Source organism: Lagopus muta, chromosome 2, assembly GCF_023343835.1.
Source record: "Lagopus muta isolate bLagMut1 chromosome 2, bLagMut1 primary, whole genome shotgun sequence".
Lineage (NCBI taxonomy): Eukaryota > Metazoa > Chordata > Aves > Galliformes > Phasianidae > Lagopus > Lagopus muta.
In genome coordinates, this window is record NC_064434.1 from 24,313,828 (window position 1) to 24,328,051 (window position 14,224).

Here is a 14,224-nt window from a genome sequence, read left to right on the forward strand (position 1 = left end):
TGACCTTGAAGGGTCCCTTCCGACTCAAAAGATTCTATGATGATTATAATTATAGCCCCCAGTCTTTTGCCAATGGTAATCACATTCTGTGTTCTTGTGCCCCAGGGGTAGTGAGCTGCTGTAATTCAGGAGGAACCAAACTTCCACAGAGTTTCCATCAAACTCAAACATTTGGCCAATACCTGTGATCTTTTCTCACAGTTCCAATGGATCATGAGCTGCAACATGCAATACAAATAATACAAATAATAGAAAAAAGAGTTCCTTGCAGATTTTGGTTTACAATTTGTTGACCTTACTTTTAAATATGCATACTAGTGCTATTCAAAAATGAATGCTTTTGAGAGTAAGTTCATCATAAGAACTTTTTTTATGCTCTCATACTGTAATGTAACTTTACACAGTGCAATGATCGTACCTGTTCTGACACTTCCTTAGCCTGGGTGTTCTCCTGCTTGTTCATCTGGCTTCAAGCAGTCTCCTGTACCTTACCTGAGAATTCTTTGTATTTGGGCTTTTAGTCTTCTGCTGCAATTAAGTGCATTTACTCTTTCAGGATATAGTTATTTCATTAGTTATCTCACATTAAGTAAGATAGGAAGAGCTACTTTCAGGCTTTCTTCCAGATAGCCCTTAGTCACAAAAAATGCATGCTGGTGTGAGCTAGGATCTTGCAGTTTATGATGCTCTCTGATATTCTGCTAGCATCCTGTCCTTGAAAAGCAGCAGTCACACCTCAGGTATTAGTTAATGGTTCTATTTTTGTCTAGTAATCTTGCATTGGTATTGCTATCTGAGCTTGAAGTTGTTAAACTAAGGTAAAAATACCAAACAAACAATAAACTCTGAAAGTTTTCTTGTAATTGACATAGAATGCATTTTCCTTATAGAGTCCGCTGTGCTCTGCAGTCTTTGCTCTTTTTTGGGTAGTGTTTCTGTGAGTGATAATTGTGTCTCTCACCTAATGTTTTCCTTGTTAAACTTGTCAAGAGTTAGTGTCTTTCAGATTCTTTTCGCTATTAAACATGGGGAGATTGGCTACAATATTAATTCTAGCACTCATCTATGAGTGTAAATAGCAAGATCCCCCTAGCTTCATTTTCTCTGGGAAAAATGTGCAAAAAAGTTGTCATGGTATTTACTTAACTTTTGATTTTTCTTGACTTGCATTGGTTGAAAATTGTCTCTTTGCCAGAGTGACTGTGCTCGTTATTGCCCAGAGGGAAAATGGAGACTGAAAGATCCAGTGCCTTGGTGATATTAGCTGTGTTATTATTTTCTTTTCATTTGTCTTTAGGAAAAGAAAATAGATTTATACCCTAGTTAGGAATGGACTTGCTAGCCTGTTGTATGGTTCTGTTAAGGGAGATCATTCTGTGTACGCCTAACTGCTTCTCTTTCCTGAACAATCACTGGAGAGGGAGCATTCCTGGGCCTCAAAACCTCTCCTTGGGCTGCAGTTCAGCTTGCTGGGCGCACTTCTGCTTTGACATGGAAGCTCCAAGCCATGGGCCTTACAGGCAGGTTAAATGGAGGTCCTGCAATTAAGTTCTGAGGCAGCGACATTATGTTCTAAAATATCCATTAATTAGTTTTTTTCATGTCTTGGTTTTCTGCTTCATGCACTTGAGTCCTGGTGGAAGTGTTTCTTGCGTCAGTTTTTATTCAGAAGTAAGATATTTGTAGGATTTGTGAATTTAGGTAATCCACACACAAAAGAAATTAAAAACATGCATGTTTTTTGGTATCTAATGATTTTCCTTTAGTATGAATATCCTTTTTGGATTCAAAGAGAAAATGTTGAAGGATTAGCTCCCACTCGTATTTGGGAAATGTCATTGCAGGCAATGAGAGTTAAGATTAAGTAAAATATTTGAAAATGCTGATAAGTAGGCTCAGATTAATGCTGGTTTTTTACAACGATGAAATGTGAGTGCCTGTCATGTTTTTAGCTCTATTCTCTACAGATAAGAATGTAATCACTGATACTTGAACATATGGGAATCTAAGGCTTAAAACTCCTTGAAGCGTTGCAAAGATTTGATTTTACTTATTTTAAAAAAAGACAACGTTGTAAACTATGAATAACTGAGAAAATGTATTCCAAATACCCTTTTATTTTTAGAATATGGGTGTTTTCTAGCTCTTAGCAACTGCAGCAGTTACTTCCAAGCAGGAACCACATGTTGAGAAGATGAAATGCTGAGATTCATACCTTTAGAGATTTGGAAGTGAGAAGTTGGCATTACATGGGATGTTGTGATAGAATCTTTTCTTAAGGACTACTTAAATGTATTTGAAGTTGTATAGTAACTTTCTCAAGGAACAAGAATGTCAGTTAATGAAGATTTGACTCGCTCATTAAATAGAGAAAATGCTTCAGAATTGGAGTCTTTTTCCTTAAATGGTGGTGACTTTACCATAGCTTAAAGTCTGAATGGGGACACAGCCTTAAACAGTGTAGACTGGTGAAACATCCTGGTCCCAACAACAAGTATTGTTGAGATTTTTGTTAATTTTTTTCTCTAAAATCAACCTTAGAGAAGGATGCTGTCTTATTTCTAAAAAAAAATATATATATATATGGTTTCATTTAGTGCTTGTAGCACCTGAGAAAGGATTTAATGATCTTGCTAGAATTGCTGAACACAAGTAACTTTGAAAATTGTGCTGTGTTGCAGATTAAAATGCACTTTTGAGAATGCATGCGAAAGCAAAATTCTTTCTAAGGAAAAGAGCATTGGAAATTCTTTCTAAGGAAAAGAGCATTGCAAATAGCTGTTAGGAAATATTTGGTATGTTGATTTTATATTATATATTTCCTGTTTGGTTTATACAACTGGAATTTTCTTGACCATCTTTGATACTTGGGTAACTGCAGACTGGCAGAGCTTGTCTGGTCTTGTACAGCTGTGGTGGTTTTCATTTCTATTTCTAAGCAATATGCTGGACACAGCTTTCTGTTCTGAGGCTGTTTCTGAAATGGTAGTACGCAGATCATGGTTTTTACTTATGGATTGTAGCTATAATAAATTCACATAGTGGTGTAGAGCAAATTGCCAAGAAATTCAGGTCAGCTCTTGCATGGGATAAATGGCATCAGATTTTGACACTTCAGGAAAACTGTCTTTGAGTGCAGTAATAAAACACTGGTACTGAGTAATTGGTTCCTAGTAATAAAATCCTATTAAGAAAATGAAATCTCTGAAGATAATAAAGCTGTGACTTTTCTACAATGGCTGACCTATTTATTTCTTGCCATGCCTTTGCAGTGGCATAGGGCTTTGGTAACAGCATTTGTAAAGATTAATAATAAATACTTCATAATTTTTTAACTCAGTATTTTTATGATGATCTTTGTAGAACAGTAGATAAAGCCACGTAGTAGCGATAATGGCTATGGAAAATGATATTTTAATTAAATGAGTTAGATGGGTACTCATGTGCTGGTTTCTTCTCTCAGCCTTCACCTCTGGAGAGGTTTTGCTGACATTGTTTAGGGCTGTTCTTAAAACTGTTCTAGTTGTGCTGAGCTTAGCGTTAGTGTTAGACTAATGAAGTTTTTGGTGGGAAAACCTATCATGATTTCTGATGGTGTCTTTATGAGGGCGCTTAGTGAAGCAATAATGAGTCATTCATGCTTCCTAGCTAACTGTTTCCTGTGTGGCACTGGTTATGCAGGGATATTTGTTTTCTTAATTATCTTCTCTTGAATGATGGGAAGAAGGCAAAAATTAAGACCCATAATGTTAAGATCTTAAGGAAATCACGGCTTTGAGTGAAACCACCTTCCTCTCCACCCCTTTGCAAAGCTCTATTAAAGCAGGTTCGTTACAGCAGCAGTGTTCAGATGGACTGAACAACAGATCCCAGTATGGGGACTGCTGGAATTAATATTTAGTCTGTGAGAGTGGGAGAAAGACAGCAAATACTGCCAGAAGAAGAGTCAAAATCTTCATTCAGCCGAAATACAGTGAGCAGTACTGAAGACAGAATGGAATACTTGTGTGCATCAAGTTGGTAGTGGAAGAAAGCAAATGGCATGACTTGGCAGCCTGGCTGTGAAGAGCAGTGTTCCAGTACACCATTGACTTCTTTTTAAGAAGAGTAGATATCTCAAACTAGGTAGCAAAAAGGAGGAGGACTAAATCAAAAGTTAGAGAAAGCTGTTGGTAAGGGCCAAATCAGTGAAATCAATTTACTGGAGACTTTTTGCTGTTACGAAAGGCAATGTTATTTAGCAGAAGATTGGGATTTTGCTGACAAGGTGGCTTTCAAAGTAGCTACTTCAATCTACATATAATTAAAGTCTGGAACAGACTATATTAGTTCCATCTTTCTTGCAATATTGTAATCTGTTTTAGGGGGAGAAATATCTAATGAGAATCTTGGTAACTGTCAACTTCAGCTTTATACCGGAATGCAAAAAAGTACAGGAGATGAGTTAATTTACATACTTTCACCCTGAATGCAAGTGAAATGAATATTTCCACAAGTAATAATGATACAAAAACCTGCAACAGCTCACTTACCAATTAAAAAAGGTTTAATTATTGAAAAATTCTGCTTCAAAGACTAAATACTAATCTTCCACCCAAATGTTATTTATACCGCAATGTGAAAGCTAGACATTTCCAAACAGGAAAAAAGAATTCAATTACTTTCAGATGCAAATGCCTCAGGAAAACATAAATTATTATTTGGAATGTGTTTGACAAATGCTGAGCTGAAATTAGTGGAGTTCAGTTTCTTCAAAGTTCTGAAGTTCTATTAGTAAGTATGTAGGACGTGCGGGCAATGAAATCCTTTACTCCCATTGATTTGTTTCTTCTGCTATGGAACATTTGTCCTTTGGCAACTTGAGCTAACGAGCTAAATATAAACATTCATTAATTTTGTTTGTAGATAAGAGTATGAATCTTATAGTACACATTAAATATAATATAAAATATAATTTTATTTGTATATATAGCTTTTGCATTCTAGGATATAGTTTTTCAGCAACGCTTATGGTAACTGTTACTCCCTTCTGCCTGAATTTATATATATATATAAATTTTTATATATATATATATATATATATATATATATTTATATATATATAAATATATATATAAATATATATATAAAAATTTTTATATATATAATATATTTATATATATATATATAAAAACTCTGTGTGTGCATATGTACGTGTGTGTATATATATGTATGTATGTATGTATGTATATGTATAAATAAATTAAAATGCTAAGACTGTAACCTGAATTTTAAATCATGAGTTTGCTGTTGGCTTTGCTTTTCTGAAAAGATAAAAGCCCACTTCACATTTTCTGTGGAAGTGTGAGACAGAATGGGTTGGGAGTGTTACTTATTTTAAAGAATCAAAGTGCAGTTTTGTATTGATACCTGTGTCAGTCAGTAGAGATTCATGAGAGAAATCTTTATCCCATCACTTGAAAATGTCACTGAGTTGTTAGGTTTGTACTAAAAGCCCAGTAACTCTGATCTATATTATTTATTTCCTTTCTTTCATGTATTTGGTGCTATGTAAAAATAATGTTTTATGTCCTAAATCCATTTGGCTTATTGCAAAAATGTTTTCTAATGTCAAAAACAATTTTGTGTAAATAGTTCCATTGATTTTGAAAAATGTTACCATCTTTCCTTTGGGTTATGCTAATAATTCACATGGAAGAAGGAATAAATATAGTATTATTTTCTTTGTTTTTTCTTGAGCATATCTCAGTGCCAGTGCTGCTGAAATAACTTTTAATAACTGAAAAAACACTGGCAAAATTGCTTATTAATTTTTTTTTTACAGCATTTGAGATTTGCAACATGTTGTGAAAGGTTAAACACAACTTTTTTCAGAGGAAAATTGATCAGCGCTCAAATGTCATCTGTCTAGGTGCAGCAATATGCTGGCGTGCAAACACTGCTCTCCTCACTCAGGTTCCCTAGCTGCATAGCATTTGCATGGTGACATTTTGTTACCCATTTAGCAAGACAGTTGATGTTTCAAAATCAATCTGTTGTTACGAGGCAGCCTGTAAGTTTTGTTGGATGGTGCAGACTTCTCTGGGAGGTGTGATTAAATTGAATTCTTGGGTTTTGGCAATATGAGAGTCTCGTGGCTTCTTAGTGGCGAAGATATTGTGTAGGTTTAGAAGGTGACGTGAGGTTATCACTCACAGATCTCTTAGTTAAAAGAAAGTGGAGCTTTCTCAGAAGTCTTGAAACTTTGTGAGATTTTTTTAGAATTTATTTGCTTTTTTAAATTTAAACTAAAGCAACTGTTATGGTGTCTGATACATTTAGGATACAAAAAGAGGCTGTTACATTGCAGAGTTCATGTACTTTAAAACCACTTGTTAAGGAAATCACTACCTAAAAGTTAGGAGTTTGTTGAAAATGATGTTTGAAAGTTTATAAGTTCCTATTCATTAATGATTTTAATAAGAGAAATGTTTATGAAGAAGTTTTTTTCATGAAAGAAATAGCATGTATACCAGCACAGAATCATAAAATCATCAAGATTGGAAAAGACCTCCAAGGTCATCCAGTCCAGCCATCTGCCTACCACCAATATTTGCCACTATTTGCCAATATTTGTGTCCCGCAGGACCACGTCTAAACATTTTTTGGACGTTTCCAGAGATGGTGACTTCACCACCTTCCTGGGCACAGGTAGTTCTTAGATTAAGGGGGGAAAAAAAAAGAAAAGACTTGGATGAATTCTGTACAGGCTGTAGATGTGCATGTGGACAGTGGGTTCTGGAAGCACTTACCAGCTGATAAGGAGGTACTCTAGGTAATAATGTACATTGTGGATTCTCTAATGCATCCTCCAAACAGACCTTGATTTTTTCTGGTTAGATGTAGGAGGAGCCTAGAGTAATTCAGTAGGTTCTCTTAGCGAAAAATAACTTTTGTCTGAGTCCTTTTTTCTGTGCTTCCTTGTAAACCTTCCATGTAATTTTGCAAAATAACATCCGACTTGATATGACTTTTGAAAAATGTATTCGTTAAGTGCTGACAGCGTTAAAGTTCTCTTGTGCAGTACAGCTAATTAGGACACCTTGTCCAGAAAGCAAACTCTTTGTGACAATAAAAATCTTTTATCTTTTTTTTGCATAGAAAATCCCTTGAGAGCAAATAGTTCTCATACTGTAACCTCAAAGTAAAAAAAATTCACACCCGTAAAAAATGGAGACAAGGAAATTGAGTCACAGTAATCTTGTTCTTAATTGCCACGTATATAAATGACATCCTGGTAGTGTGTAGAGCTGCTGCTTAACTGCAAGTTTCGTGTCAGGCAAGCTTTATTTATTTATAAGTTTGCAGCAAGTTTTCAATAACATTCAGGAAAACTTCTTTCTCTCCTGTAAAGAAGTTAAGATAAGAAGTGATTACAGTGTTTAGCACTATTAATCTCTTCTAAGTTTCAGCTGAACAAATCGGCTTTGCCTGATACGATACAGCAGTCTTCAAGTGGTTTCTCATTTCTTCCGTGTTTTTCATGCATGATTGATGAACATTTTTTTATCTACTAGAATAAATAATTAAAACTGGATATCTTGAGTATCCTGAGGATTTTTTCTCCCCTTTTCTGTTGAAGATTTGTACTGATGGCATGTGTAGCATTCTAGCTAAGGGAGTAATGGTCAGCATATCTTCTCTACTTCGTCGTACCCCTATTCCCTATTTTCATATTCTTTATGATTTTGTAGTGCCTGACTTTGAAGTAGCTCTTGAATGCCTCTGTTAGGAAGAAATGTGTAGTGGTATTGGGAGAGCAGTGGAGGCACCTTCCTGTCCTAAACAGGACCTGGAAAACCAAAAAGGGCTTTTGGTGACTGTGGAGTAAATAGCTGTGTTGAGGAGCTGTCCCATTTTAAATGGAAATGAACTGTGTTGTGAGGATCCCTCTTCTTCTTGAAAATAATTACTTGAGTGAACCTAACGAAGTCTGTGTTGTGGAAAGAGATGATCCCATTTTCATGGGAGTGTTATATATAGAAATATTTATTTTGCCATTCCAGGTGACACAGAAGAGTCACAAACAGGGATTCATTTTGCTGATAAAACTTGTGGTTGTAGGCGAAACAAAAAACAAGAAAGAAAGAAAAAGTGGAGGAATAATACTGGATTCTCCTGTGATTTGAAGTGATTATGTTCTATTTTTCCCTTTGCAGTGATCCCTAAACTAGGCAATATAAACTATTTCTGTATTCTTTCACTGTACTATCAAAGTAAAACTTGGCTAAACACAGAGATAACCAGTTTGTAGTTCTATCTCAGTTCCTACAAGTCTCCCAGGTTAATTGTGAAACAGTATTTCTGTTCAGTTAATGTTATATACAACTTAGTTTATTACATACAGAGAGCTTTGGCAGTAGTATCAGTATTTTTGTAGATTTTGAATTTTACTGTTCTTTGAAAGTTGTCTTTTTTTTTTTTTTTTTACTCCGCTGTCCAGTTTGATTTTCATAAACGTTGCCTTGTCATAAATGTGGTGTTTGCAACAGGAAGAAGAATCATTTTTTTGTTCTGAGCAAACGTAACATTTAGAATTCATTTTCTAAAAACAATAAAAAATGGACCTAGTAAGTGAGTCATACCAATAGATTCAGACATGAAGAAAACTTATTCTCCTGATGCTGTGTTGGATGCTGGGTAGAGAAAAATGCTGTACCCTTATCTCATGTGAAAGTCTGTATGTGAGCAAGTGTACACAAATGCTGTTCTGTCAAGTATGTATATGAGTCAAATATTAACAGCAAGAGAAGCAGATGGCATTTCAGGTAATTCAGACTGTTGTGTTTTTAGCCAAGCAAAGTAGCTTGACAATGTTTAGAGGGCTTCCAAACTCCAGTCAGAAATAATTCCTGGCTGGGTGTGTTTCAAACAAAGTGGATTGTTGCTTTATGTAGGTTATGAGTACAGAATAAGTAGTTGGTTATTACTTAGCACTTCATGAGCCTGTAGCACTCAGTGATAAGAAAATGAGTTTTGATTTAAAAGAAACGCATTGAATTTGTGCTATGCTGTATCAACCTACCTTGATAATACAAAGGTGATGTGGCTGGTGCTTCAATATATACCTTTGCATTACTGATGTGTGGGAAGCTGGACATGAGCCAGCAATGTGCTCTTGCAGCCTAGAAAGCCAAGCATATCCTGAGCTGTGTCAAAAGAAGTGTGGCCAGCAGGCTGAGAGAGGTGATCCTGTCCCTTTGCTCTGTGCTGGTGAGCCTTCACCTGGAGTACTGCATCCAGATGTGGAGTCCTCAGCACAGGAGAGACATGGACCTGTTGGAATGTGTCTAGAGAAGGGCCACAAAAACGATCCAAAGGGTGGAATGCCTCTCCTGTGAGGACTGGCTGAGAGAGCTGGGGCTGTTCAGCCTGGAGAAGAGAAGGCTGTGAGGTGGCCTGATGGCATCCTTTCAGTATCCAAAGGGGAGCTACAGGAAAGAAGGGGACAGACTCTTTAGCAGGGCCTGTGGTGACAGAACAAGGAGAAATGGCTTCACGCTCAAAAAGGGTAGATTTAGATTGTATGTAAAGAAAAGTCTTTTCTAGTGAGGGTGGTGAGGCATTGGAACAAGTTGCCCAGTGGTGTGGTTGATGCCCTCTGTCCATGGGGACTTTCAAGGACTGTGCATTGCAGTGGAGTTGGACTAGATAACCTTTAAAGGTCCCTTCCAACACTAAGGATTCTATGATTCTGTGAATTGCCAAGTTTCTGGCCTGTTTTAATATCGATGGATTGCTGGCACTTCAGAGTTCCCTTTGTTGCTGTCTTTGGATCACGTTTGGGTTATTATATACCAATATTGTATACCTGCATTTTGGATCTCCACTGCAGAGCTTTGCTTTTCTGGTGTCTTGGAGCCAGCCAAGAGAGTCTGCATCGCTGGTCCTAAAAGTTTTGGTTTTAAAGATCTAAAAAAATGTATGTGGAACATTAAACATATTTAAGTTACTTGTAAAAATATTCAAGAACTTGATGGTGATGTATATAAAGTAAGATTTGTCGCCATTTTAGTTTATGTTTGTCTGAAGGTAGTTTTCAAAATACAGCCTAATTTGACAGCACTAGGATAATGAAATGGATACTACATTAAATATTTTATATTAGATTAATGTCAGCAATGTCAGAGCTGTTATGCTTGTAAATTTTATAGGAAAGGCAGATTTATCTATCTATATATATATAGTATTAAGCAAACGTATATTGTTTAATACATAATTAACTAATAGTTCTCAATAGTGTGACATGTTTTAATGCTTTAATTATTTGTTACAAGAAGAGGGGTTCATATTTGGTTTAAAATAGTCCAATTACAAAATACAGGTTATTTCCATAAACAGCAACAGCAGTGTATGCAGAGACATGTCTTTGTAAAAGTTATATAGAGATAAACGTCATGTAAATTTTTATGCACAGGTGTAAATTGTGTATATTAAGGCTTAATGGACTGCATTACATTGTGTATTACATATATTACATATGCTGTGTTGCATTATATATTACAGAGCCATAAGGTTATGTAGGTTGCGTGTGACTTCCAGTCCAAATATGTTTAGACAAAAGTATGCAACTTTCAATGATATTTTAGTGTTTATTGCAGATAATGTCATTGTAGTAAAACTGTTTTTCACTGTTTAACTTTCTTAATTTATAAATATTTCTGCTGACTTCAGATGGTGTAAGGCTGGACTTAATTATTTTTAATAGGAGAAAATATGCCTTAGCCAATGCTGTTTAGTGTTAGCAACACAGGAAGACTTTATTGCATCATTCTGGGTTTGTGCTACATGTATTTCTGGAAGCTTGTATATCATTCACTGCACTTCTCTTGTCTTCTAGCTGACAGCACGATCACTGCCTTCCATACAGTCTGATGAGAGACTACAACCACTGCTTAATCATCTCAGGTAGTGTAAACAGAATGCACTTGGGGGTAGAATTTTTTTTTCAGATACCTTTAGCTCTGTGATTGGCTTTGACTGGAGAAAAAAAAAAAGACAAGCTGGAAGAATATAGAGATATTCTAGTTTCTTGGAATGTATCTGAGGTTGAAGAGTAAGAATACTTTTTTGATATTCTTCAAGTTAGGCATAGGTTTTTCATCCATATATGATTATTTTTTTCCCCCCTACTTTATATTGTTTGGAGAATTCTCTTAATAATATACAGTAAGACTAAACCATGCAACCAGAGGGAGGTGCACTGGTTTAGAGCTAATGAAATATTCAGCCTTGAATGAACTTCTGGAAATGATCGTATCGAGGCCGTGCTCAAAACAGATCCAGTTAGATTGAGTGGTTCAGGTACATATCAGTTTGAATTGTTGAATTTTTGTTCTCTTTAAGAGTATAAATTTACTTAAATATTGAATGTCTTTAACAAGAGCCCTGTTTTTAAAGTTATACAGCATTAACTTTACAGAAATGATGCTAAATGAATTAGAAATGGAAACAATGAGGCTCCATCATGACAGCGCTGTACCTGATTTAGGATGCAGATCTAGTCAGCATGCAGTTCATTTCCTATGGTGCTCTGCTGTTTGTGATATCTGTACCTAAAATAAATAAATAAATAAGTAAATCCAAGCCAAATAATAAAAAAAAAAAAAACGCAGCTTTTTATTTTTTTCATCATTTTTATTAATAATACATAAAGATGTTCTTATGTAAATGAGAATAAAAGAAATTGTTTATTGATGTATGTTACAGAGCAGTGAATTGAAAAAGTGCAGCGTAACTGTTACTTTACTATTCAGGGACTGCTTCTGATTGCTAATAACCTTTCATGTTTTTATTACCATACATCTTAGTGGGACTTTCCAAATATGCTCTGTGGCATACCTTTTTCCATTTGACTCTGAAGAGCAATTAGGTCAGCTTTTTCTGAATTATGCTCTCCAGGAGGCATTGCTGAGAAATCTGAAATCTCCCATATGTGGAACAATCTTCAGTATCACACAATCATAGAACGTTGCACATTTCTTTAAATAACTTTGGTAAAGGAAAGTCTGCATAAAAAACATCGAGTTTTACACTATCTACTTAAACTAACTAAGGTAATCTGATGTTTATGCAAAATGGTGTTTTTTTGCACACTGATGTTAATTTGGGTTTTTTTATTAAGCAACCAGTGAGCTGCTTTTATTTTACAGTTGTGACAGTGAAGGAGCTGTTCCCAGTACAGTCCCCAGTTGGAAAAATTATGCAAAAATCATTGTCTTTTGGCAAATTCATTAAAAATAGGTGGAATACATAAAATCCTACAGCTTGAAAAACAGGCTCTAGCAGTGAACAGACAAATGACTAAATAGGTCTTTTCTGTTACTTATTTTCATGAATCAATGATTCATTTTTGCTTCATCTTACTCGTAGGAAAAAGGAGACTATTAGTTTAGGCTTTCCTTTTCCTTCGGTGCATGAATTCTTACTGCAACATTTTATTTCTTGCACATGTCAATAGAGCTTTATCTGAGGCTCAGATAGAAAAGTGTGAAAAGAAAACACAATTGATACTTGCAGAGCCTTGTTCGGTTGTTAATGCTGTGTACATCTGTTGGCTGCTATTCATGACCGCGTGGGACTTTTAAATTAGCTAGTCCTCAAAGCTGATTTCATTATGGATTATGTCAGCATAGACACTTGAATTTCTGCTTGTTTTCTTTTAAAATGGGCATTTCTGTGGTTGGACTAGTTTAGACTAAATGTATATTTTATGTGAGACCTGGGTACTCACAGGTCAGAATTCTTAATGGTGCCAGAGGATATAACAAATGACAGTGGTTACATGTAGCAGCTTTGGAGTTTCAGATGAGATATTAGCAAAAATATCTCTGCTAGGGTTATTGTGCAGCATGTAACCCAGAGATAGGCAATCTTTTGTTCTTGGAAATCATTAGGAACAAGCTAGAAAACATCCAGGGCTGACCTGATTACAGTTGATCGTAGTGCCACTTTAAGTTGAATGTGGAACTAAATGGTCTTTCAGCATCTTTCACAAACAACATTTGCATAATTTTGTTTGTTCTGTTATCAAATGATAGTTCCCAAGGTTGGTGCTGAAAACAATTGTTTTGCAAGTCTAGATTTTTTTTTTTTTTTAAATGAATCTGCACAGTTCTTGTGCAGATACGTTTACCCTCCTAGCACTCATGCTGTAAAGAAGGAACACCACCATAGACTTGTCATTTCCTATCCTCAACAGCATCAAAATGTCCTTCATATCCCTACTAAATCTCCTGGTATGCTAAATGCTTTATTTGGCAGAATGTTTTAACAGATCTTTTTTGAAAGACGCATCCTACTCCTGGAAATGTGGGTGTGGTGATTTCTACTTGGTGGTCAACAATAATGCATGTGTATGTATGAGCAGTCATTGAGAATTTAACTCCCTGTAAATTGAATGCTTATGATAAGTAACCCATGTCTTCCTCCTCACTTTCTGTCTCAGTTTAGAGTGTAATCCAGCTTATAAATTTTAACCCGTTCACATGTAATCAGATGTGTAGGCTATTTTAGAACAACTTAACTTGGTCTAAATGAAAGACAGTAACTACAGTGTTCTGTTTCTGCCCTGGATCATGATACGTAAGCAAATAATTGTTTGGCATGTAACAATATAGGAAATAGGATTGTGTGTTACAGGAAAATTTTATTTGTTGTCTGTTTATATTCTTCCAAGCTTGCTCAGCTTAAATAAGCCGCTTTATCTTTTAGAATGTTTTGGCTTTGTGTCTGTTATTGGTTTAGGCATTTTGGATATTAATCCTGAATTATGAATCACTTTGATTTTTTTTCTCATTACTTGAATTCCTAAGAGCAGACACTGAAATAATAGATTACATCATACAGATATGATCTGTTTACAGCAACCTGTGTAAAGTAAAAAATTCTAAATTTTAAGAATATAAAAGGAAGAAAAGCTTATTTTGCATTCAGTATTGCATTAATGGCTTAACTGTTTCCTAGCATTGTTTGTTCAAACCAGCATTACTACAGTTCTGACAATTCTGTTGAATGTGACCCAATTCGTAAATCCTTACAAAATTTAATACTTAGTGCCAGCTAGAAATGCTTAAGAAAATACACATCTCTAATTGTTTTCCTATGGAAAATGTGTGTATGGTGTCTTTAGAATTGTGTTTTTGCAAGAACATAAACTTGCATGAAAAAAAATGCATAAGCACAG

At 35.4% G+C, this 14,224-nt stretch overlaps 1 protein-coding gene across 2 annotated transcripts in view; it reads left to right on the forward strand.

Annotated features, from left to right (window-relative positions):
• The window catches only part of PRIM2 (DNA primase subunit 2), an 85,726-nt gene that overhangs the window by 30,566 nt on the left and 40,936 nt on the right, over positions 1–14,224 (forward strand). For both annotated transcript variants that reach the window (XM_048936405.1, XM_048936407.1), the window contains one exon: positions 10,880–10,947. In XM_048936405.1, the coding sequence (XP_048792362.1) occupies positions 10,880–10,947 (68 nt within the window). The remainder of the gene's footprint in view (positions 1–10,879; positions 10,948–14,224) is intronic.